Raw genomic sequence first — 23972 nt, 5'->3', positions numbered from 1 at the left:
GCATCATTGCCTAAAACCTTATTTCAGCAGCATCCTATAGATTAAGTGTGTAGGAGTAGTTGTTAAGACTCTTCGATGTGTACGATACCCATTTGCGAATGAATTGGACCGTGAGCTCAACGTTCCGGCCCCCTCCACGTCGAAATTTTTGAAACTTATAAAGGAGGGCGAGGTATCGATTTAGCTGCATTAATTGAAATGGTTGAAGGGAGGAATTGCAAATAAAGAGGCGTAGCCTCCTTGGTAGTGAGCGTGGACGGCAGAGTTGCCAAAGAATCTTAGTGACCCGACACTTTGTGTAGACATGATGGGTGTAATAGCGACCCCAGACATAACGACCACAGAATTCACATTCACGGTCAGAATGATGCGTAAAATGACCCAAATTGAGTCGGTGAACAGCGTCCATACCATCTGGGTAGCAACGTTTGCCATGAGCCAAGATCTTAAAAAATTTTACCCAATCAGCGGGATCCAAATCATAAAGATTAGACCAACCCTCCGGGATAACACATGGCTTTGCTTCAATATTAAATTTCTTTGAACGACTATTGAAAAAGTCCCCCGGTAAATCTGCGAATAGTGGTGGGAGAATAGTAGAAGGGGGTGACCCGAAGAAGTCCCTATATTCATCATGTGAAAAATGACTCGGCTGTGCCGTATATGTTTTGCGAAGTGAACCAATTAAATCAAACCATGCTTCCAAATACACCTTCTCGGTGTTCGTAAAAATATCACTTTGATCAACCATAGTAGAAATATCCCTACCCTGATAATTTAGAGTCAACCCAGTGAGGAACTTGTACCAAGGGATTGCTAGAATAGAGTCTGTAGAAGCTTGATAGGAGTCAGCCAGCTTATTCACAAATTCCTGGAGCTTATAAAAATTGGTCAACACAAGGAACGCGTATAGAGTTCAAATGAGATTAAATCTTTAGAATATAAGTGCAGAAGAAACTTTTAAGAAATAATAATAATTCTTTACAGCAAATATGTAAATCTATTCCCTTTATTCTTAATCATTTAGAACTACTAAATTTAATAATTATATATTAGCTATCCTAACTTTTAACTATACCTCCACTAGGGTTAAAACTTAAGCTCACAGACTTTGATAAAATATTCATTTTCCATCTTCTTTATTACATCAAGCTGGAGGTGGAGGAGGAGGAACACTTGAAGCAGGAGGAGGAGGGGGATGTACTCTGGAAGCAGGTGGCGGTGGTGGAGGAGGATGCACTTTTAAACCCGGAGGAGGAGGAGGTGGAGGTTTAGCCTTCGACAATCCCGGTGGTGGAGGTGGTGGTGCATGAGAAGTAGTCCCAGGAGGAGGAGGTGGAGGAGGAGGAGCATGATTAGACGACCTCGGTATTGGTGGAAGATGTTTTGATTCCACGTGTTGTGAATGAGACGAAGGAATACTTGAAGAAGGCGGAGGAGGATATGAAGGTTGCAGGGATGCGGTCTGCCAAGGTGGTAATTGTGGTTCTGGTCTAGGCTTTTTCCATGGAGGTAAACTCTCTTCTGGTCTTGACTGTGAGTAAGAACTTCTTGGTTCATATGAATCTCCTTGAGTTCTGACATCTCTTCTTCCGAATCCAGTATTTTGTTTACAATCTCTTGCAAAATGTCCAATGTTACCACATATACGACAAACAATGTGGGATATATCATTTGTTTGTCTTTGTCTCCTTTGATAAGCTTCAGGATCAAATGGTTTTGTTTCTCTTAAAGTACCATTTAAAACAGCAAGCTCTTTTAATTGTTCCCTTTTAAGTTCATTCTGCCCTTCTGGTGAAAAGATTAATTTCTCTATAACCTCATTGGCTAACTTAACAGCCTTTGCAATCTTCTGCTGAGAGTCCGAAGTGATCAAAACGTGTAGCTCATCCTCTGTAGTATCAGCACCATGTGAAGCTTTGTCTTCAATGGCTAATGTAGACTTCCCTTCCTTTACAGACCCTTTTCCACGAATCTGCAATCTTGCTCCACTTTCATCTTGTAATCGCTTCAAAGTTCTACCTCTTGGTCCTATCAAGAACCCAACAAAATTGATTTCAGGATAATCTTTAATTGGTATATACAATTTTTCAAAAGTCTTTGCTGGTTTTCGATAATCAGAAGGTGGCATGTAATTCTTAATACTACTAGCAGCCATCTCAACTAACGAATGTCTTTCCTTTTCAAGCAGATCTTTTATTCTTTGGTCCCGGGTATTTGTTCTATTTCCCGCATTGTCATACTTTGGAGGTGGGGATGGATCTCTTCTATATTTCACTCTAGCATCTAATTTATAAGACGGAAGGAAATCAGTGATTGGTGTATGTTGCTGATGAGACAGACGTAAGAAGTGGGAAATTTCTTCAATACGGAAGTATCGTTGGTAGGCATCAAGTTGTTCTTGTGTTAAATGTCCAGTTATAATTGTGTCAAATTTATGTCCACCAATTTCTTTATATCTGGTTGCCTGTCCTGACCATCGAGTACCACTATTGGTGTGGGTATTTTCATTACTCGGTAATGAAGCTCCGATCTGTTTTTCTAGTTCTACAGGTAACATTTAGTTTGGAGTTTATTTAAATAAAGTGATGAACACTAAATTGAAAACTTGAGATGACGATTTTTTTCTTTGCCCCAAATTAACACAGAGCTACCAAATAAATATTTGCACTTACTTAATTGACTATTCTATACTAAAGAGAGTTAACTACTTAAATTGTTAGTGATTTCTTATCTTCATGAATCTTAAAATGCTAAGAACTTCCCAACCTGCCTTTCTATTAATCACTGTATCTACTTGCCAACCTCTTGATCTCATTACATTAGCAACGTGATCTGGTTTATTTCGCGCACAAAATAAGATATAAGCGATGCCATCTGGTTGTGCTAGAATATTGTCTAAATCATTTAAAACCCTCCAAGTAGTTACCATGCCATCTAATCCTCCCAATAATGCCAAATCTAACCAAGTAGGATCTTCGCTATTTTCCGGTATTTCAGGCAATTCGGAAGCCGGAACATAAGGGGGATTAAAGATGAGCAAATCAATAGCTTGTGATTTTATAGCTGTCGTTAGATCCATTTGTGTGGAATCTACAACACTCAATTCTTGATCTATATTAGCTTTGACTGTTTCTAGAACAGTTTGACATGCATGTGGATTGATATCAGTAGTTAGAAATATTGAATTTGGAATTATATTCTTCATGACAAAAGTTGTTACTATTCCTGAACCAGTACCAATTTCAGTAACCAAGGGTAATGTCTTTTGTTTAAACCTATTTCGTATAAAATCTGCTTCTTGTTCAAAACAATCAAGAAATAAGAAAGAATCCTCTGATGGTTCATATACTTTATCATAATCAATATCTTTCGTTATGGGAGTCGGTAACATCGTTTCTAACTCATTCCCATCCATTCCATCTCTTCACCCCCCCGCCAGCTTTCTAAGTGAAAAAAAAATCCACACCAAAAAGTTAAACTAGAGACGGCGAGAGACGGAAACAGAAAAATTTAAGTAAATATTCAATTTGTTGATTTAAGTTAGTACCCGCCATCATCAAATACCAATGCAAGTTAAAGTGAAGACATTGACTGGAAGAGATATCTTAGTTGATATTGAACCAACTGATAAGATTATTAGAATTAAAGAGATGATGGAAGAAAAAGAAGGTATTTCCCCAGCTCAACAACGTTTAATTTTTAATGGTTCACAATTAGATGATGATAAGACTGTTCAAGAATCAGGCATCCTGGCAGGTGCTTCCTTACATTTGGTGTTAACTTTAAGAGGTGGATTTTAGAATAAAAACTACAATTAGATTTATCCCAAAAAATATTCTTACCAAGATTGCCATGCAATATATATCAAATCTCCAGTATATACAAATCCCATATTTATTTCTATAAATAACATACCATTCAATACAATTACAAGAGTTCCAATTTTTAACATATACATTTGATTTAATCCTGAGTTTTGGCCCATTTCCTCGCATTTTCCAAGAATTTATTAAAAGTAGCAGGCGCTTTTGCAATTTCATCTTGTGGAAACACATAATCCATATATTCTTCTTCAATCCCACCAATATTCCGTCTTTTCTTCACTACCGTTGGGAGTTTCTTCATAACCTTTTCAATAGATTCGGAGGTGCCATGAACTTCTTCATATTCTTTCCATGCGTCAAGGACCTCCAAACGTTCTTGTTTAGCGTCTTTATTTTTAAAATAATCTTCTGCTTCTTCAAATATCTTTCTTGTACTTTCAATCTGTACTTGGTCGATTGTAAGTTCAAATTCTTCTGATTCGCTATTTAAATATGCCTCAAGTTGCGATTTTGAAGGAATTGTTGATTCGAATAATGCAAATGAAATCCAATCTGAGGAACTAGGCGATTGCTCCAATAAGTCTCTATACATGTCTCTAATATGATCATACTTCATTTCATCCCTATAGAATTCCACACAAGTTTCAAATAATTCATCGACAGGTTCAAATGATTTTGAAGTAGTTTCATCTCTTGATAAACTTAACGCCAACTGCAATATTGCTTCACAACGATCATATTCTTCCAATGACTGTTCAAATTCAACATATTGCGCAATTATAGGGAGCACTCTTGTTCCGCTTAGTAATGCAAGTTCTATCCATTTCTCAAATAACAGACGTACTCTATCCCATTCCCCTAACCTCTTCTCAAAAGCTATATAGTATTTGAAAATACTGGATTTCGGTCCATTGCCCCCAGTTTGTCCAATTGACCTTCCGAGTATTTTACGAGCCTTTGAAAGACCCTCGTCTCCGCTATTTCTTAGTTCAAATTCAGCATATCCTTTCCATACTTTTCCAAAACTGAACAACTTGTGAGGTATCTTCTTTAGACAATTGCTCCAAATAATTCTAGCAGAGTCTATATCATTATTAGTTAACTCTTCCCATAGGGCATATCTTACCCATAGCATGATATACCTCCTCCACCTAATTGTCTTTGTCCTATCATTTGGTGCATGAGAAATAGAACTCTTAAAGGCTTTCGCAACATCCGATTCCTTAGAATGATTCTGTAGAATGGTGATTAATGCCCACCATGTGTCATAGTCTTGAGGATCATCTTTCAAATCAGACTCATACTTTGCCTTTCGCTTTAAAGTAACACTAGATTGAATAGAGCCTTTGCTCCCATATGTTTTTTCAAATGTACTGAAATGTTTGTATATTGAATCACGAAAGCTCGACGGTATTGCTACTTTTGATTCCGCTTTATCTAGTAATATATCATAAATCTGTCTAGCTCGTTCAATTTCCTCACATGAAACTTCCCAATCAGCCCATTTGGCAATTATATCTGATAATCCAAGGTCATCCATTTCCGTTATTCTTGGAAGTAATTCATCAACTGCTGCTTCAAATACTGCTCGTACGGTAGAAATTTGTTCAGGTGAATTTTCCAATGCGTACTCAATCCATTTATTCCAAGTTTCTCCAGCTGGGAACTCCTGTACATATCTAGTAAATATCTCCACTACATTATTTTCTTCTTCATACCTAGTTTCAAATCCAATGTATGCATCCCAAGCATTTGATTCTGGATGCCAAGTCAACCATTTCTCAAAAACACTCCTTACCATCTGATAATTCTTTAATGTTTCTTCCGTCTGAACATACAAGAACCATAACTTACTAACACGAGGAAGAATAGTTATGGCTCTCTCTAATAAGTTTCTTGCATGATTGATATTCTTGCCTGCTAATTCCATTTGAATATATTGGATCCAAAATGGAATATGTTGGACATTGACGTCTAATGCTCGTTCCATTATAGATCGTGCTCTGGGATAATCATGATTATGTTCGATCTCCCACCTGGCATAACGTAGCCATTGACCAAAGTTCAATCTATTCTTATTTAATTGTTGTTCATATTCTTTTCGTTTCGTTTGTTGATAAGATCGTAATTCTCCTAGATCTTGGATCGTTTGTTGAGGTCGATTGAATCTCGAGTCTTTGGAGGTGAATGCTTCTTGAAGGATCTGCTTGCTTGTTATCTGAGCAGGTGTTGCTTGAGCTTCCTGCTTATCCATCTGCGTATCCATCTTCAATTAATGAAGGTTGTTGTAGGTGAAGGAAATTTGGCAACAGTTTTTCGCACTTACTTAAATAAGATGAGATGGACACCAAACTATTTGGTACGACTTTATAGAAAGGAATATCAAAATCTGAATTGTTTAAGAGAACTGGGAATGCTTAAAGAAATGAACGTATCTGCTTCAAGAATTACAAGGAGACTTCCTCTGATGAGAAATATAAAAAGTACACCAGCTTACTACAAATGATACAACCATCAGCTACAAAGTAAAATGGTCTAAAATCCTACAGGGATACTCCCATTTCGGTAAAGAACCGTTCCAAACAATAAAAATGTGTATATTCGTTAAAACTCGAGTCAAAAAAATCGATATAGTTTACATGAGTTGGTTCCTTGTGGAACATGGGATGACAAAATATAAGTTTGTCTATGAAATGAAAATGGACAATAAAATTGATCAAATAAATACGGAGGAAGCATCAATATTTCAAAACCTCGTTCACAATTGAATGCAATTGGGGACAGTGTATATGTGGTAATGGAAATGCCGAGTTTTGGCTTAATCCTTGGAAATCAAATTTAAAGGTTGATAGACACGACCAGAGCTTTTATATAAGTCAGCAGCAGTGATACCATTTTGGGTTCTTTCATTTTCCTTCAATTGTTGCATCATTAATCTAGCTCTTTCTCTTTCTTTAGTACCATGGAGACATTCCATATAATCTTCATAATTAGGAGTACATTGCTTACTGTTAACGGTGTCAGCTGAAGTGACACAAGCTAAAAAAGTTTGGAACTCATAGAAGCATCTTCTAGTCCCTCCATTTCTTCCCTGTGGATGCATATTGTGTGGTTTTCTTTTATGTCTTTTAAAACGCTTGGAGTAACAACAACAAACACACTCTGTTTTCCAATATGAGAAATATTTCAAGCTTATTTTTTCATTAACCTAATTGGTTCAATGTCAATTTTTTTTTTTTACAACCACCGGAAAAAAAATGAGATTGAATTTGATCACAAATACACGACCAATTGGTATTTGCAACAACTGTCTTGATGATTACCAAAGGATGTTACGAAGATGTCAGTAATATTCTTTATACATTATATAGGCTACAAAAGTCATTATACGTAAGCCAACATTTCTCTAATGCAGGATTTAACTTCATAATACAAGGGCCCAACATTACCATCTATAATAATATCACCTGAATCATCACTTTCAATGGCACCGTAAGCAACTTTTCTAATGGCCAATTGATCATTCACGACTAAAGTCCCTTCACTTTTGAATTCAGCATTTAGATTCTTACTTTGAAGCTTCTTCCTTAGGTCAGGTAATCTGATATTACCAATTGCCAATTTTGGAGCATTCGATACAAGAGATTTCAATTTTGGATCCCTTAAACGTTGGTTGATTAGATGTCTTCTTTTTGCAACATTTGCTTTGTCTACTTTCTTTAACCGGAATAAAGTTTGTGGATTCACATAATCATTTACGGTCTTTGCTTTCTTTTCTACTGGAAGTTGATTCTGTACTTCCAACTCTCCATATAACTTGGCAACACGATAACTTCCATCAATAGTTTGCCATTCCAAGTCTTTGAGAATTGAATCGTCCAAATTAATCTCAAAATTGTTCAAACCTATACCTCCCGATTCCGTCTCCGTACCTATCCTAATGGGCTTATCGGGAGTGATTTCCAACACATTCATCTTAGAATTACTATAGGATAAGGAACCCGAGAGCCCACTTCTGATTGAAGATATCGATAGAAACCTAGAAGATTGAAACAAATTCTTCTTGCTCTGCTCTTGTGCTTGTTCAGATTGCTGCTGCGAAAAGTATTCTTGAACCTCAGTTAATCCACTTACTTCAGAATCTTTACCACATGTATAGTCAGGAAGTAATAACAAATTATACGGCTTAAGTGCTTGAACAATAATCCCCAATGATCTTAAATCCACCAATCCAGAAAGATCCACAAATGATAACCCACACCTAACTTGAATCTTTTCCCCTTGGGACGCATAGGCGGATGCAGCGGTGAGAGGAACTCTCTTTCTTGGTCTGAACAAGGTATCTAGATTTTTCTGAAGTAATTGTTGATTCACTTGTTCTTGCGGAGTCATTTTATTTTGCTGTTTCTTTTGAACCTTTTTAGGTTGATTCTTCCCCTTCGCCTTTTCTTCATTCCATTTTCGCTTTTCATCAAATTTCTTTTTACCTTCCATAATAATCTTTGCATTCGATGCTTCATCAGACTTTTGGAAGTCCTTGACATCTATAATTTGACCGTAATCATCGAATTTCTCTCTATGTGCAGTAATAAAATATGGAAACATCGCATGCCTAGGTCTTAACTTATGCGTGATTCTGAGATCGATTGGTAAATTGTTTTCAATGCTTTGTTTCACATGATCCATAACAAATGCCTCATGGGCAGCAAGTTCATCCACCACACTCTGATTATCAGTCATAATATTCGATGATTGCACGATAGCGTCAACGGCAGCTTTCGTTTCCTTCTCTTCTTCATCTGATGATTCGCCTTCTTCTTCATCTGAGGAGTCCTCAGCATCAATAGTATCGGCATTTAAAAGGTTCTGATTCTTTTTATCTCGAACTTTGGCAAGCAATTTATCTTTTCTTTGCTTTGTTATCTTCTCTTGGAAATCCGTTAATTCAGATCCTTCAAGATCTTCTTCTCGATTCCAATTTTCTATAGAAACTATTTTTTGTAATGGTACTGCTGTTCCATCTTCAACTTTCCCACCTAACTTTTTCTTCGTCAATTTATACCATTCATTATAAAGCATAGAGTTCAAACCGTCATTAGTACTTGTAAATGTAGATTTTTCTGTTAGAATTATTGTAGTATTTTCATTGTTACATAAATATTGAAAGGCATCTCCAGATATATCCCCATTCCTAATATCGATACCAGCACAAAATACAATTTTAGGTCCACTCAATTGAAGCAATTCATTTGGGTCTAATAAAAGGTCAACTTTTGACGGGTTAAACGGGATCTTTTGAGACTGACCACCATCTCCAGAAGATTCTTCCCATTGTTTAATAAAACTACTACTCATCCAGTCAAGTAAATTAGAAGCATAACTCAATACTTTTGTACCAGAGTAAGAAAGGAAGTATACAGGTATAGGTGCACCTTGTAAATGTTCGTCAATTAAATGAAACAATTCTAAAAACCTACCCGAGAGAGAAGTGGGCATTAACACAGCTCCCCCATTTGCTAGCGTAGCATCAACTAGTTGTAAGAATTTCTCGGTTCTCTTCTTATGCGACATTGTAGATCCTAAATCAGTTGCGGTGATGAAAGCAGTTGGACGCAACAACAGAAGTATAGGATTCCCCGTGGATGAAGATATAAATGATGCACTATTTAAGAATGAATCTTTGGAATGATTCCAGGCGGGAGCATATATAACTTTATCTATTCTCTTTGTAATTAACCAAAATGCACCTCCTAATGAATGCCCGGCGTTATAAGGAGTTATTATAACTTTATTATCCATCAAATTTGTTGACTGTTGATATTTCAATAACGTCACTTTATCGAACCAATTATCCACTTCATCAATTTCGAGAATGGACAGGGATAAAGGACCTAGTATTGCATTAGCACGATAATATTCCACCGTAGAAATCCTTCCTAATTGATTGACTGGCATTGTTGAATAAATTGGAATTGTGGACATTAAACTTGGAAACTTTATACATAATAATACAAAACCACTAATGAAATCAGGAGTTGAATGAGAAAGCAATATAGCATTTATTTCCATAAGATGCTTTTCCATAAATAATACACTGTTGGGATCTTTGCCATCCCATGCTGGGTCAGCTAATATTTTGAATTCATTATCAAAGGATAACAATGCTGCCTTGAACGTCAAATCATTTTCTGATGGCGTTAGCAATGAAAATGAAAACATCTGATCTCTATGCACAATTCAATTGCGAGTTTAGCTGTTAATATAATGTTTATTATCTAGGTTGGCTGCTGATATTCAGTGATGATTGGAAATTGAAATTTGTGTTCTTCGCATCATTGAAAATCTCATTCCCAGAATGAGACATTTCCAAACGACATTCAGAGAACGACATTTTTGTTTCCCAGAGAAGTTGCGTTCAGGTCTCCAAGGTAGAAGCAAAGAGATGGATACAAACTACAAGTCACATTGAAATAAAAAGTTTATTATATAACGGCCCAATAAGAAAGGGATACAAAATAACGAAATAATGCAGATTCTAAATACATATCTATGGTACAAAATCGTAAGGACATGGTAATAAATTAACGATTCAAACTGATACTATTTCTGGTATGATAAGACATCAAGGTTTCAGCTTGTGTTAAACCTGGCAATTCATGAGTAGTGTTAATTCTTTCCAAAGACGTTCTTGCAGTCTTATATTCTCCACTTAAAATCATTTGTTGTCTTAACGTTTCAATATCTATAGGTTTATGGAATTGATCATTCAAAGTATTTCTTCTCGATCTCCGGATGGTATTCTTTCTAGATCTAGGGATTTGAGTATGTCTCTTGATAGTTTTAAATGTCTTTGTTAAAGCATTGTCATCATGATGAGATTTAGTTTCATGTTCCAAAGATGACTGTTCTTCTTGTAAGTGGGACAATAAATCTGGGTCTTTTTCCATAATTTCGGTTAATAATCTATGCTTTTCTACATCTTCAGCATCAGTAGGATCAAATCCTTCAGGGTAATCATCATATTCTCCCATACGAGCTCTTTCTCTAACAATATCAATATCTCTAGGTCTGAAATTGGACATCAAGAAATCATAAACAAATCTAGGCAACAAGCAACAAACAATACCAATGAAAATACAACACCAAACTGCCAAAGTACCTAAAGTTTGGGCACCAGCTTTATAAAATTCTAATGCAGCTGTTGCTCTGGCACTCCAAACTCCAGTCCAGAAATAAACCACCAAAACGGATAAAACATCAATTAATAAAGTTAACCAATCCCATCTCTTTTGTTGTAATAAGACATAGAAGTTACAAGCAGTAACCGAAATACAAGCACAAACCACACCGATCCAAAATCTATGATCAATAGTTAAACCTTGAGGATTTTGGAATGAAAGATAGAATAACAAATAAGGGAAAAAGAATGAAATAACGGATTGGAAAATTCCATCCAACATATACCAACCAAATTTGTACTGGGACCATTCTTGACTAAGAATACCACTACGATACAATTCCGGAACCAATAACGAAACGGTATCGGACACATCTTGATCCAACACTGCCAAAACAATGACAGGTAAGGAAGTAAAAGCCAAGTTATAGAACATAAGGAAGGTATATTCGTAAAGGTATGAACCATCAAAATTATTATAGATACCAAACCAGAACAACGTGAAGGTAAATACCACATTCTTATAGAAAAAACATGGAATCATTTCCGATAATCTTTTATATGACCATCTTCCATGCACCAATAATAATCTTGTCAAAAATCTAAATTGTCCAAGTGCATAATCTGATGACATCACTGCTTGTCGACCTTCTTCACCGGCAATACCGACACCAACATTGGCAGCTTGAATCATAGCGACATCATTAGCACCATCACCAATTGCCAAAGTCATAACACCGAGAGAATCTTTCACCATCTTGACAACGTCTGCCTTTTGGGAAGGAGAAACACGACAACAAAGAACAGATTTACATTGTTTTCCTAATAATAAGAATTTTTCTCTAAGCAATCTCACTTCTTCATTAGGATAATCTGATAAATCTTGAAAGACCAAATGTAAAGCTGCACCATCTATAATTACTGCATAATTAGGATTTGGAGCAGAATGGTCCAACTTGGCTTCTTCTATCAATCTATCAACAGTTGTAGCATCACTAACATCCATCTTGAATTCTTCAAGTAAGTATTTAGAAATGAGTGAATCAATATATTCAACATTATGAATATCATTATCCTCAGGTCTAACAACCAACAATTTCATTTCATTTTCTAACAAATTACACGAAAATCCAATATTGATAGCAGTTTCAATTCTATCACCAGTCAAAACCCATAATTTAATACCCGCCTGACCTAAAATTGCAATCGATTGTGGAACACCAGCTTGCAATCTATCTTCAATAGCAGTACCTCCTAATAAGATCAAGTTTTGTTCAATTTCATCATCCAACTGTGCGATAAGTTCATCACGATCGTCATCAATAGATGAATTTGCTTCTTTGTAACGTTCACTCCAATTAAAGTAAAAATCACGATCCAATTCTCTTTCAGCAATACACAAAGTACGTAAACCTTCATTTGCATAATCTTCCAAATGAAGAGCAGTCTTTGAAATAACATCGTTTGAATTGTGAATAGGATCCAATCTTTGGAAAATAACATTATCTGCACCTTTGGTATATAAAATAATTCTTCCATCGGGAGTTTCAATAATACATGACATTCTCTTTCTTGCAGATGTGAATGGGATTATATCAAGAAGTTCATATTTTTCATCCCTACCATACTTTTGTAATATTAATGACTTTCTCAAACGTTCTTTGAAAACAATACCCAAATCTCTAGCAACCGAAACAAGAGCTGCTTCATCAGGAGATTCTGCTTTGAAGTCACGATAACCTGGTTCATCTTCATTTTCTTCAGTGACAACAGTATGACACAATGCCAAAGCATGCATAAATCTTTCATTGGCAACTTTTTGTTGATCTAAGTCATCATCGACAAATAAGGTATCATTAACGTATTCACTTGAAACAAATGTAACACTTTCTTCATGTAGTTGATCATTTATGAAATATTTGGATAAACCATCAATCATTGCCTCTTTATCGTTTGTAATCTTTTTCCTCCAAACATTTGCCAATTCTATAATATCTAGTCCTGCACGTTTATCTAAACCTTGCTTAGCTTCAGTATATGCCAATCCATAAGATTTTCCATTGATTGTACATTTCTTGAATTCCATGACATTTTGAGTTAATGTACCGGTCTTATCACTAAAGATATATTCAATTTGTCCTAAATCATCAGAAATATTCCAAGCTTTCGGTATACATGGGAAATCTAACTTTGGATAATACATCTTGATATCTGAATAAATGAAAAATGCTTGGAAAGATTTAATAATTTCCACCGAGATATATAAGGAAATTGGAACTAAAGATTGATAAATAATTAATGCGACCCAAAATGCGATAACACCATTAATTGCCGGAGTTGAACCATATGGTTTAAATTCAAAATAGACTCTTGAATTGTTATCCTCTGTATAAAATAAACCATTAATCAAACCAGATACAAAACACATAATAAATAACAAAAGGAAATTGATAATGACCGATAAATTTAATTGACTAGAAATACGGGATTTCTTAGTTGGAGTAACACCTGAATTAAGCATAATTTTTGATTCCGCACCAGTATATACAACTAAACCAATAACCCATTTAGTATTTCTTAATGTACACCCTCTTAATAAAATATTATCTGGAGTGATAGGTTCCTTTTCATCTGCATTTACTAGTCTTCCAACAGCATCATAGTTTTCATAATGAATAGTACCTTTGAATGTATACAAATGAGGATTTGGAGCATCACATTCAACCCAGAATTTAACATCTCCTAAATCATCTGAATGCTTTAAATTATTAGTTCCACCACACTTCAAAGCTGTTTTCATCTTTAAATTAGTTTCCCCATCCAAGTTTTTAGTTTCTACATAACAATTACCTTCTGGGTCGGAATCGGAAATGATAATGACATCAGCAGGAACTTCTTCATTTGCTCTAATTCTAATAATATCACCAACATTGACATCTTTCCAACTTCTATTCTTGAATACTGTCCTTTTGGAATCATCCAAGTTTTGATTTTCTTTCTTTAAAACTGGATTCAATAATGAATTCGGTAAAGCTACGGTTGGACGATGGTGACTTCTTCCTGATTGAATTGATTTTCTAAATCTAGCACTAACCCTACTTGTATCATTACTATATCTTGGCTCAGGTTGGGAATTATATGAATATTCGGAAACAACTGTTGAGACTCTTCTCAATGCATATTCATCTTCATTTACTTGTTGACGTATAAGCTCTTGCTTCTTCTTTTTAGTCCCACAAGTACTAATAAAGCATTTCCTAAGTACTTTATAAGTGGAGCGTAAACCTCTTGTACAAGCCTTCTTGAATCTTCTCCAAGAGCTAACATCGTCAACTTCCACATTTGGATTGTGAGTTCCGCATAATAAATGAATTGGTGAATTATTCAACTCGGAATCACTTACAACTCTTCTATAATCTTCTAAAGCATCTTTAACTGCCGTAATTGTTACAATAACAATAAGAGGAACAGCAGCCAAACCTGGAGAAGGAACACCGAATATTTGAAATGCACCTAAAATGACAAGAACAAGGAAATAAAAATTGGCAACATTTGTGAATTGAAATAATAAATTCTTGGGTATGAATGAAATTGGAGTATATTTAGTAGTTCTAATTTTATTACGTGGATATTTAACTATAGCATGACCTTGTGAGGTCGTCATATCACTTGGTAATTCATGATTGAAATATATCTTTCTGGGCATAGTATTATAAATTTCCTGTAAATAATCAGGACGTGCTGCAAGATCTCTATTATAAAAAAATCGTTGTATTCTTGCTCGTAGGTTAGGTGGTGGTGTATGCAATAAATCATGGGCTGTTTTTCTAGATGAAGTACCACTACCACCGTTACCATTAGTATTACTTCCAGATGAAGTTCCAGTGATACTGCTCTCTTGACCAACTTTTAGCTCTGGATCGGACAGTTCGGGTTTAATATCTGACATATTTATAAATAATCAACGTGGGTATAACCAGTTTATAGATCTATAATAGCAAAACTCCTATGAAATTTAACTTTAAAAGTAAAAAGAACTTTTATCAATTGGAATTAAAAAAAGATGAATGATTAGATAAAATTAAAATGAGATGATTAAAATTGACAGAATGACTGATATTTATTTATATAACCGATTTTTTCTTTTTCTTTTTGAGAGCGTAAGGGCTTATTAGGGGGCAGAGTTGGGAATGAGCTATAAAAAAAAAAAGAACAACAAAGCGGTAGAAGAGGAAGAATAGGGCTGGACAAAATATTTTTTTAAACACTTCGGCCGGATCTCCAAGTGTTTTTAAGGAAGGGCAGGAATAGGATTCTTAACCGGGTTTATACATTTCTATTTAGTCGGGGATTACTTAAAAGAGGCAAAGTAGAACTAAAATTTATAGCTAGTGAAAACTATTGTCGATTTATATTTGTAAAAAGGGAACCAGGCATCACCTGAAGAATAGTTAACGGAAGTTTCAGATTAATCTTTTTCCGAAGAAGTTCTTTTCCTTCCGTATTTCTGAATTTTGAACCCTCAATTTTTTTCTTAACTCTGTGGGAACACTTCCAAAAAACCCTGGGGAACTTTCAATAAGGTCTTTTGATGTGTCAAATATTAATAAGCAGTGACGAAATCAATACAATACAAGTTCAATACAATAATACGAATGTAAATCATTGCCACATTTCGGTATAATCGGCAATTTCATATCTATTGTCACATAAAATTTCAAATTTGACAGGGCAACAGAAAATATAAAAATTACTAATAAATTTTAAAGCCGTTTCCGTGCGAAAAAAATAAACATGTGGGCCGACGAATATATAAAGAGTTCAGCCTCACCAGATTGGAGATGGGGCCTTCTGGGCAGGGACCACAAAATGTAACCTCACTAGACGAAACCTTAAAGTTTAAAACATTTTTATACACTCTGACCCATTCTCAAGATGAATCCGTGTAGATTTATAATTTAAAGAAAAATAACAACCATCAAAGCTTATTTATCACCTGACAAATAAAGCCCTGATAATTGTAGTTCATCTTAATCAATCAATCAATGATTGACATAGAAACAACAATATCATCTAATCCGTAATGAAAAGACTTTTTGTTTTGGCCGACCCACAACATAAGGTTTGATAACTATTAATCACAAAATATTCCAAGGAATATATGTAACTTGTCAGACAGCCACTTATACCCACCCAAAACAAAGTCTTCCGAAGAAGCATAATGAAAAGGGTAAAGATCATCGCTCCTTTTAATAACAACAAATTGTCGAAACAAATGTAATAAAAAAGGCAAATATAAAAGTAGATGACCAGATTGCAAAGAATCACAGTCAAGCTAAATTGTATTCTCACTTTGAGGGTATAAGGGTAATCTCACTCATCAACCAAGTTGGATTCAGTGGCTCTTTTGAAGAGTCAAAGAGGGACGTGACCTATAGAAATGATCCTATGAAGTACGTCGACAGAGAAAAGAAAAAAAGAAGGGAAGAAAAATTGAAAAGAAATTATTGGGATCGATCTGATATTTATAGATCACAGAAAACAAAACACAAAACAAATCCGAACTGAAATTTTTTTTGTGCGATGCGATTGAATCCGGGTAACCACCCGAGTTTTTGCTAACTTTAAATTGATAGACCTAATCACATGACCAAAAAATTATATACAGGAAACCCATAATTTGGAAAATTTTTCGTCGTCGTCGACTTTTCATTCAAGGGAATTTTTCAACCTCTCCAATAGAAATTATCTTCTGTTCTATCTATTGCCCCCCCACTTGAATTCCGAATTCCAATACCAACTAAAACAATGTCTATCGAAGAAATCCCACAAGGTGCTGACATCAACGTCATTCCAAAGAACGAAAAGAAAGCTAGAGAATTAATCAAGAAATTAAACTTGAAACAAATCAAGGGTATTTCTCGTGTTACTTTCAAACAAAGAGGTAACTTAATTTACGCCATTGATGCCCCAGATGTATACAGATCTGCTGCTGGTACTTATGTTGTCTTTGGTGAAGCCAAGGTTGATGACATGAACCAAAGAATGGCTGAAGCTCAAGCTCAAGCTGCTCAACAAGAAGCTTTACAGAAGGCTGCTTCTGATGCTGCTACTGCTGACAAGTCTCCAGAATCTATCACTGCTGATTTAGAAAAGGCTTCTTTAGGTGAAAACAAGGCCGATGAAGCTGATGAAGAAGAAGGTGAAGTTGATGAATCTGGTTTAGATGCCAAGGATATTGAAATTGTTGTTGAACAAACTCAAGTTTCTAGAGCTAAGGCTGTTAAGGCTTTAAGAAAGCATGATGGTGATATGGTCAATGCTATCATGGAATTATCTTAGATTGTAAGGTTAGTTTAGTATAATAAACATTTTATTCCGATTCTCTATTCAAAAAAAACTATAAAAATCATTATCTACGTAATCTTTTTCTCATTCACTTTTCTCAACCGTCGTGTTGCTAGTTGAACCTTCTTCCTTATTAATGCTTGGCGAAGGAGATTTAGCACTAGTGCTAGCAGATGGGGATACAATAGTAGGAATAGCCCCGGCAGACTTCACCAGATTACCGGAATCAGTACGAATCATATTCACCGAATCGGGATCTCCCCCCTCAAATAACATTCCTTTTCCATTCATTTTACCACATTTCCAACATTGATATTTAATATTTACTGGATCGTCAGTATTTGGAGGAGCTAATCCATTATGAGCAAAACAATTATAACAAATCAATGCATATCTCTGTTCCACGGATTCACTATTATCAGATCCGATTAAGATATCTAGTAGTCTATCTTGAATTGTTCTATGACTTGGAGTAATTGGTCGCGCGGATACTGGGGAGATAGCCTGTGGTTGTTGTTGTATTTGGGATTGTGGAGCAAAGTTTCCTAGTTGATTTGGTTGTTTGGGAAGGTTCAATTCTCTCAATGCCTTTTGTTTAAGTGCTTCTTGACGGTTATTTATCTGTGGCTGTGCCTGTTGGATATTCTGGGTTGGTTTTTGAAACTGTGGCTGTTGTATTGATTGCTGCTGTGGAGTTCTTGGTCTAGCTGATCTATCATACTTATTAATCAATTCATTCGTTTTATTGAAATTAGTAATCTCTTTCAATTCTTCAATCTTCTTCTTGTGGTTCTTTTCTAAAGTTTTCAAATATTTGCTTCTACTATCAATGAAAAATTGAAACAAGAACCGTGTCAATCTAATTACAAGAACCGAAATAATTGGATATAATACAAGAATCAAAAGATGCCTCTTGGTTTGTCCTTTTAAGAAGCGCATAAGTCTATTACTCGCCTCAACATCTTTAGGAACAGTAGTATAACAATATGCAAAAATCAAAACATAAATAGATACAAGGTATTGAATCAACAATCGTCTCACATGATTATTTCTTGCTCGAAGTTTGACAATTTGTTGTTTTGTACTGGTGATATTTTCAGTTAAGGTAGTTAAATCCTTTTCAAATGCTTTAGGATCAAATCCTCCTTTACTACCAAAGAGTCCGAATACACCCATAGTTTGTTTTCTATTTTGGAACTGGCTAGTAATTGATGATGATGTATAAGTTATGATTTGATGTGATGTGTGTGTGAGAAATGAAATCAAACAAAAAACTACACGTCAGTAGCAAATTTATTTTTTATGCTTGCCCTTTCGTTACCTTCGCCACTTTGACTTAAAACTCTGCCTTTCCTGCAGTACCGGTTTTAAGACGATTTCCAATCGCAATCGAACGAAAATAGAACGAAGCCCTCCCTAAAAAATTTAATACGAGCCGTGGCGGTCGAACGAGCAGCCTAATCATCACCAGGGGAAAAAAAAAGATTTTCTTTTAAAACAAGTAAGAAAAGCTTAAACAATCAACCCTCCTTCCGTTAACGAGCTTATAATAGCGTTCCCTCAATCTATGTATTGAGATACATTTAAAAGAAATCGCTTAGTTAGAAAATACAAAACAATCAAACATATTCATACCGAGGAAAAGGAGGAATTTAACGAAACTGCATGCCATATACGATAGGTCATAGAAGAGTAACACTTGATTCGGTACTCTTGCTGGAATCAGATAAAGAACTAATACTTCGTCATCGAAAAGTATTTCGGTACTGTCTTAACAATGCAGCTTATAGGTTCTTCATCAACCTTAAAAAAATTATACATCTTTACGGAGATATAATAACAATCTATTCTACCTTGTTAAGAAAAGTTCCAAATTATGATGATATTACCAAGATGACAAATAAATGCAAATTAGCATTATTAAGACTAGAAGAAGATTTTAATGCAATATTTGGTGCAGAAACACGGATTGCTGTATCTGGAAGACAATGGCAAGATAAAAGCTATGAAGCTGTTCAAAGAGTAGCCATATTACTCACTAATTCCACCATTAAAGCATTCGAATATGTGATAAAGAATCTAAATTGCATTGAGATATTTTTCAAACATTATAGTAATTTAAAAAAATTGTTAATTCCTTATCTTGGAGAACAAACTGAATCAATTATGAAATCATTACAGAAATCTTCATCATTATTCCATTATGTTACAATAATTGATCAATTACCTGAAATAGATGAATTAACCGAAATAACAATAAAACAATTGAAAAAAATTGAAAAGATAACCAGTGGAGTAGAAAAGGAAACCATAATTCTCGATCGAGCATTCATTGCATTTGATCCTTCATTAAAGCAATATACAAGTATCTTATTAGGAAAAGCCATCTTAAAACAAGATGTAGCTTTGAGTAGTTGTGAGCTAATCAAACGTAGAGAAGTTTGTTTTCAAGCTGCAGAAAATGTCGTTAGCATACCATTGACAGAGGAGCAACAAGCCAGCCCAATAAAGGACTTTAGCGCATATATAATGTATTCGGTTATGTTCTTAATTGTGTTAATTGGTGTCATTATTTATAGATTATTTAAGGTATTATTTGGATAAAATGAAAAAAAAACATGAATAAAATTAATTTCTTCATACCCATTGATTATCTTCTCTAATTCTAAAATTACTGGGGGATTGAGACACCTCAATGCAAAGAGATAAAGGTCGTTTAATTAACCAACTAAAACTCTTTCATTCTAAATCCGTAGTAACCCTTGTTGACAGATTTCTGTGCATAATGTCTAGAGTTCTTGATGATCACATAGTATCACTCTCCTCCCCGCCACAACCATCAGAAATAAAAACATTGAAAACAAAATTTCATAAACAACAATTTTCTTTTTTTCCTTTCCCTTTCTTGTCTGATTTATTTCAATTCAAAAGATAATCAGCCATCGCCTTTAATCCATCGACTGACAACCTACTCCCGGGCCTAGCCATTGCATCTATAACCATCAATCACGCACTGTTCGCGAATCAATCAAAACACGTCCTAAATTCAATTGTACAGGCGTCATATTTACAAACATCTCCTCGAAACAAATAAGGAGGCCAAGAACAACAAGACACAAGTAGGAAACAGCCGCATCCAATTAAAAGAACACATATGGCAGCATGTCGAATAAACAAATATACTCAGCAACCTATTCCAATGTGCCAGTCTTTGAATTCGTCACGTCCGAAGGACCTATTATGCGTCGAAAATCGGATTCATGGATTAATGCAACTCATATACTAAAAATTGCCAAATTTCCAAAAGCAAAAAGAACAAGAATATTAGAAAAAGACGTGCAATCAAACACTCATGAGAAAGTACAAGGTGGGTATGGGAAATATCAAGGTACTTACGTGCCGTTAGAATTAGGTGAACAAATTGCAAAGAATTTTGGAGTATTTGAAATCTTAAAACCAATATTTGAATTTCAATATATTGAAGGGAAATCAGAAACTCCTCCTCCTGCACCAAAACATAATCATGCCCTGGCATTAAATATCGCAAAAAGACAAGCACAACAGAAACAACAACCACAAGCCAGTACTACCAATAAACGAATAAAGATCGCTCCTGTGCCTTCTTCAAGCACGGGAGAAGGAACAACCACAGCACCTTCAAGTGGAGATGAAAAACCAAAGAAACGTGGAAGACCAAAACGAGTGGCATTGAATCGAGCACCGGCGTCATTAAAACATTCAGATACTATTCCTTTAGAACAACCACAACAATACCGACACGCAGCCACCAAAACTTCATTTATCGGAACCATGCCGATGATTCAACGACAAGATACTGAGCAAGATGCACTTCAATTGATGACAACGAATATGAATCTTAAACAAGGAGATCTTCAAGCTGTGGGCAGTGATGAAGACGACGATGATCATAAAGGAGGAGCTGGAGCAGGGGATGATTTTTTCAGATTGAGAGGAAGGCTCGCGTCACAGAATGGAAATGGCGAATTACCTATTGATTCCCAACCTGATGATTTATTGACTAGTAGGGAGTTATTTGGAGTATCTCGAGAATCATTTGAAAAAGTTAGAAATCCGTTCGTGGTCAAGAATGAAGAGAAGTATGGAGGAATACATCAATATCGACAACCAAGTATAGGTAGTCTTCCAAGTACTTCTGTTGATGCTCTGATGTATTCTGAATATTTCAGTAATTTGGTGAATTATTTCCTTGAAGAAGATAATAATACCAACAAGATACGACCCAATTCAATTCCAGAAAAATTATTAAATCCTCCATTACCTTTATCCAAAATACATATCAATCAACCAATAGACAATGATGGAAATACGATATTTCATTGGGCATGTTCAATGGCTAATATACCGATTGTTGAATTTTTGCTAAATACGTTTCTGGATTCAATTAATGCAGAAATGAGGAATAATAATGGGGAAACGGCATTGATGTTTTTAGTTCGTTTTAATAATTCATACCAATTACGGAACTTCCCTTTGGTTTTACAATTATTGTTAGAATCGGTTCTTTTGGTGGATAGTCAAGGAAAAACTGTTCTTCATCATATTGTCCAAATTGATAAAGATCAACATAAAAACACCAAGAAACGGGAAAAGTTTTCACGATATTATATGGAATCATTATTTGATAAGATTATCGAAAGTACTGAAGATGAAGAAGATACTGAACGTGAGGATAAGAAACTGGAATTGATTGCTAAATTTATAAATCATCAAGATTGTGAAGGAAATACTGCATTCCATATCGCGGCATATAATTTGAATTTGAAATGTATTAAAGTGTTTATTAGTTATCATCGATATATTAATTTTGGCTTGCGGAATTTGGTTTCATGTACTGTGGAGGATTATTTGGCGTCGCATAATTATGTACTAAGATTAGACGATGAAGAACAAGAAGGCAAAGGAGGATTAGCTGGCGGAGGAGTGGATGGGGATAAGAATGTGGATATTTTGGTGTCTACCGGAGAAAATGGATTTCAATCACATCAATCATTTGAAACTCAATTGTATAATTCGAAACTTGCATTGAATTTACAGAATACAACGTCAAATTTAATCACCGAGAAAATGACACAATTGGCATATACTATAGATAAAGAATTAAGTGAAAAGGATGAGGTGATATTAACATATTTCAAGATTCTCAAGAAGGTAAATCAAGATAAATTGGCATCACAAAGGAAACTCCTATCATTCTTCAATTTAGATTATTTGATTGATGACTTGGATACGACGAATCGTTCAGAACCAAATAGTCAAGAATCTAATGTTTCCGCGTCACAGACCCAAGACTTATCTATTGATTTTTCAAAAGATAAGATAATCCAAGAGGAAATATATCGATTAATCAATGATTTAACTTATCAATATTTACAAAAAGAAAATGAATTTGATAATCTAATGAAATCTTATAAAGTGACCAATGAGAAAGTAGTTCAAGCGACATTGGCGAAGATTGGTCCTAACATGGATGACGGAGAGATCAAAGAAGATCAATTTACGTTAATGACTCAATTACAAGAACTGATACTCAAGAGAAGAACATTAATGAATAAGATCTATAAATACGAAATGAATGTGCCTACATTAGATGAAGGAAAGGAAAACAAAGCAGAAGACTCGCAAGTGGATCAACAACAGCAGCAGCAACATCAGCTGTTGATTTCCAAATATGGAAGCAATGACAAATTAACGAAGTATTGTAAATTGATTGCATTGTGTTGTGGGATGAGTACTGATGAAGTTGAGAATTCGATAGATTTGATTGAACAATCTTTAGTTGACACTAAAAAGAAATAAAAAACAGGACCATGACAGGAGCGCAGAAACAGAGACAGAGAAAGGCGCAGGATTCTTATTTAAATTGTATTATATTTTGTAGTAGTAATTAGTAACTAGAATTCATACAACGATTGTAATTACACGGAAACCAGGGAATGACGAAATATGGGGTATATGGGGTATGTAGTACTTGTATGCGAAATTAAGTGCCTCTAACCTATCGTGAAGCCAATTAAGGGCTCACAAGGAGTGTACTATAAGAAGACATTACAGTGTAAATTTAGGGTTGTTTCAAATCATGCATTGTTTTGCAGCATGTGCAAATATGTATGTCACAATCTAAGGCGAGCTTTTGGTCGTAAAGTAAACTAGATGTTTGAAACGAACAAAAAAGATCCAAGGTGTTCTTTGCTGACCTTTGCATATGACATATGTACATGTATCTGTATGTAGTTCATTTTAGCAACCAAATCAAGGCTTCAATTTGGCAATAGAAAAGCTGTTCCAAATAATTAGATTATTGGCAAAACATTTAACAGAAAGTACAAATATGCCAGGCAGAAGATACGACTATAGGGGTCCTGGTGGCGGCGATATTTGTATAGTACCGAATACCAACAAAGCCCTCTTTTTACACTCTCGCCTGTCACACGATATTTGGGCAACGCGTATTTTTTAGAAAGCTACACAAAAACGAAGACACAATCCAGTGCCAAGAATTAGCAACCAACATTTCGATGAACAAAATGACTGTATTCGAAGAGAAACACGTAACCAATACAATATCTTTTGAGCATAGA

General features: G+C 35.2%; 11 protein-coding genes across 11 annotated transcripts; 4 read left to right on the top strand and 7 right to left on the bottom strand. All coding sequences in view use genetic code 12, as the record gives it.

Moving 5' to 3' along the window:
* Positions 1-1147: 1147 nt before the first annotated feature.
* Positions 1148-2560, bottom strand: J8A68_001540 (mRNA splicing protein; the record flags this gene model as incomplete). The annotated part of the gene is made up of 1 exon (XM_049405203.1): positions 1148-2560. One exon carries the CDS (start codon positions 2558-2560, stop codon positions 1148-1150), a length of 1413 nt encoding a protein of 470 aa, XP_049265186.1.
* Positions 2561-2719: 159 nt separating this feature from the next.
* On the bottom strand, positions 2720-3394 carry J8A68_001539 (S-adenosylmethionine-dependent methyltransferase; the record flags this gene model as incomplete). Its single annotated transcript, XM_049405202.1, has 1 exon — positions 2720-3394. The coding sequence occupies one exon, from the start codon at positions 3392-3394 to the stop codon at positions 2720-2722; it is 675 nt and encodes a 224-aa protein (XP_049265185.1).
* Positions 3395-3569: 175 nt separating this feature from the next.
* Positions 3570-3803, top strand: RUB1 (NEDD8 family protein; the record flags this gene model as incomplete). The annotated part of the gene is made up of 1 exon (XM_049405201.1): positions 3570-3803. The coding sequence occupies one exon, from the start codon at positions 3570-3572 to the stop codon at positions 3801-3803; it is 234 nt and encodes a 77-aa protein (XP_049265184.1).
* A 163-nt stretch (positions 3804-3966) lies between these two features.
* Positions 3967-6093, bottom strand: J8A68_001537 (uncharacterized protein; the record flags this gene model as incomplete). Its single annotated transcript, XM_049405200.1, has 1 exon — positions 3967-6093. One exon carries the CDS (start codon positions 6091-6093, stop codon positions 3967-3969), a length of 2127 nt encoding a protein of 708 aa, XP_049265183.1.
* Positions 6094-6645: 552 nt separating this feature from the next.
* Positions 6646-6930, bottom strand: J8A68_001536 (uncharacterized protein; the record flags this gene model as incomplete). Its single annotated transcript, XM_049405198.1, has 1 exon — positions 6646-6930. One exon carries the CDS (start codon positions 6928-6930, stop codon positions 6646-6648), a length of 285 nt encoding a protein of 94 aa, XP_049265182.1.
* A 281-nt stretch (positions 6931-7211) lies between these two features.
* J8A68_001535 (cleavage polyadenylation factor subunit) lies at positions 7212-10046 on the bottom strand (the record flags this gene model as incomplete). The annotated part of the gene is made up of 1 exon (XM_049405197.1): positions 7212-10046. The coding sequence occupies one exon, from the start codon at positions 10044-10046 to the stop codon at positions 7212-7214; it is 2835 nt and encodes a 944-aa protein (XP_049265181.1).
* A 362-nt stretch (positions 10047-10408) lies between these two features.
* J8A68_001534 (uncharacterized protein) lies at positions 10409-14953 on the bottom strand (the record flags this gene model as incomplete). The annotated part of the gene is made up of 1 exon (XM_049405196.1): positions 10409-14953. The coding sequence occupies one exon, from the start codon at positions 14951-14953 to the stop codon at positions 10409-10411; it is 4545 nt and encodes a 1514-aa protein (XP_049265180.1).
* A 1859-nt stretch (positions 14954-16812) lies between these two features.
* On the top strand, positions 16813-17346 carry EGD2 (Egd2p; the record flags this gene model as incomplete). Its single annotated transcript, XM_049405195.1, has 1 exon — positions 16813-17346. One exon carries the CDS (start codon positions 16813-16815, stop codon positions 17344-17346), a length of 534 nt encoding a protein of 177 aa, XP_049265179.1.
* Positions 17347-17436: 90 nt separating this feature from the next.
* Positions 17437-18528, bottom strand: J8A68_001532 (uncharacterized protein; the record flags this gene model as incomplete). Its single annotated transcript, XM_049405194.1, has 1 exon — positions 17437-18528. One exon carries the CDS (start codon positions 18526-18528, stop codon positions 17437-17439), a length of 1092 nt encoding a protein of 363 aa, XP_049265178.1.
* Positions 18529-19245: 717 nt separating this feature from the next.
* On the top strand, positions 19246-19956 carry J8A68_001531 (uncharacterized protein; the record flags this gene model as incomplete). The annotated part of the gene is made up of 1 exon (XM_049405193.1): positions 19246-19956. One exon carries the CDS (start codon positions 19246-19248, stop codon positions 19954-19956), a length of 711 nt encoding a protein of 236 aa, XP_049265177.1.
* Positions 19957-20514: 558 nt separating this feature from the next.
* On the top strand, positions 20515-23190 carry MBP1 (transcription factor; the record flags this gene model as incomplete). Its single annotated transcript, XM_049405192.1, has 1 exon — positions 20515-23190. The coding sequence occupies one exon, from the start codon at positions 20515-20517 to the stop codon at positions 23188-23190; it is 2676 nt and encodes an 891-aa protein (XP_049265176.1).
* Positions 23191-23972: the final 782 nt, after the last annotated feature.

This window comes from Hemisphaericaspora subhashii, assembly GCF_019202705.1.
Source record: "Hemisphaericaspora subhashii strain CBS 10753 chromosome Unknown scaffold87, whole genome shotgun sequence".
Classification (NCBI taxonomy): domain Eukaryota; kingdom Fungi; phylum Ascomycota; class Pichiomycetes; order Serinales; family Debaryomycetaceae; genus Hemisphaericaspora; species Hemisphaericaspora subhashii.
The sequence above is the reverse complement of the archived record's forward strand: the minus strand, read 5'-3'. Positions and strand labels throughout refer to the sequence as shown.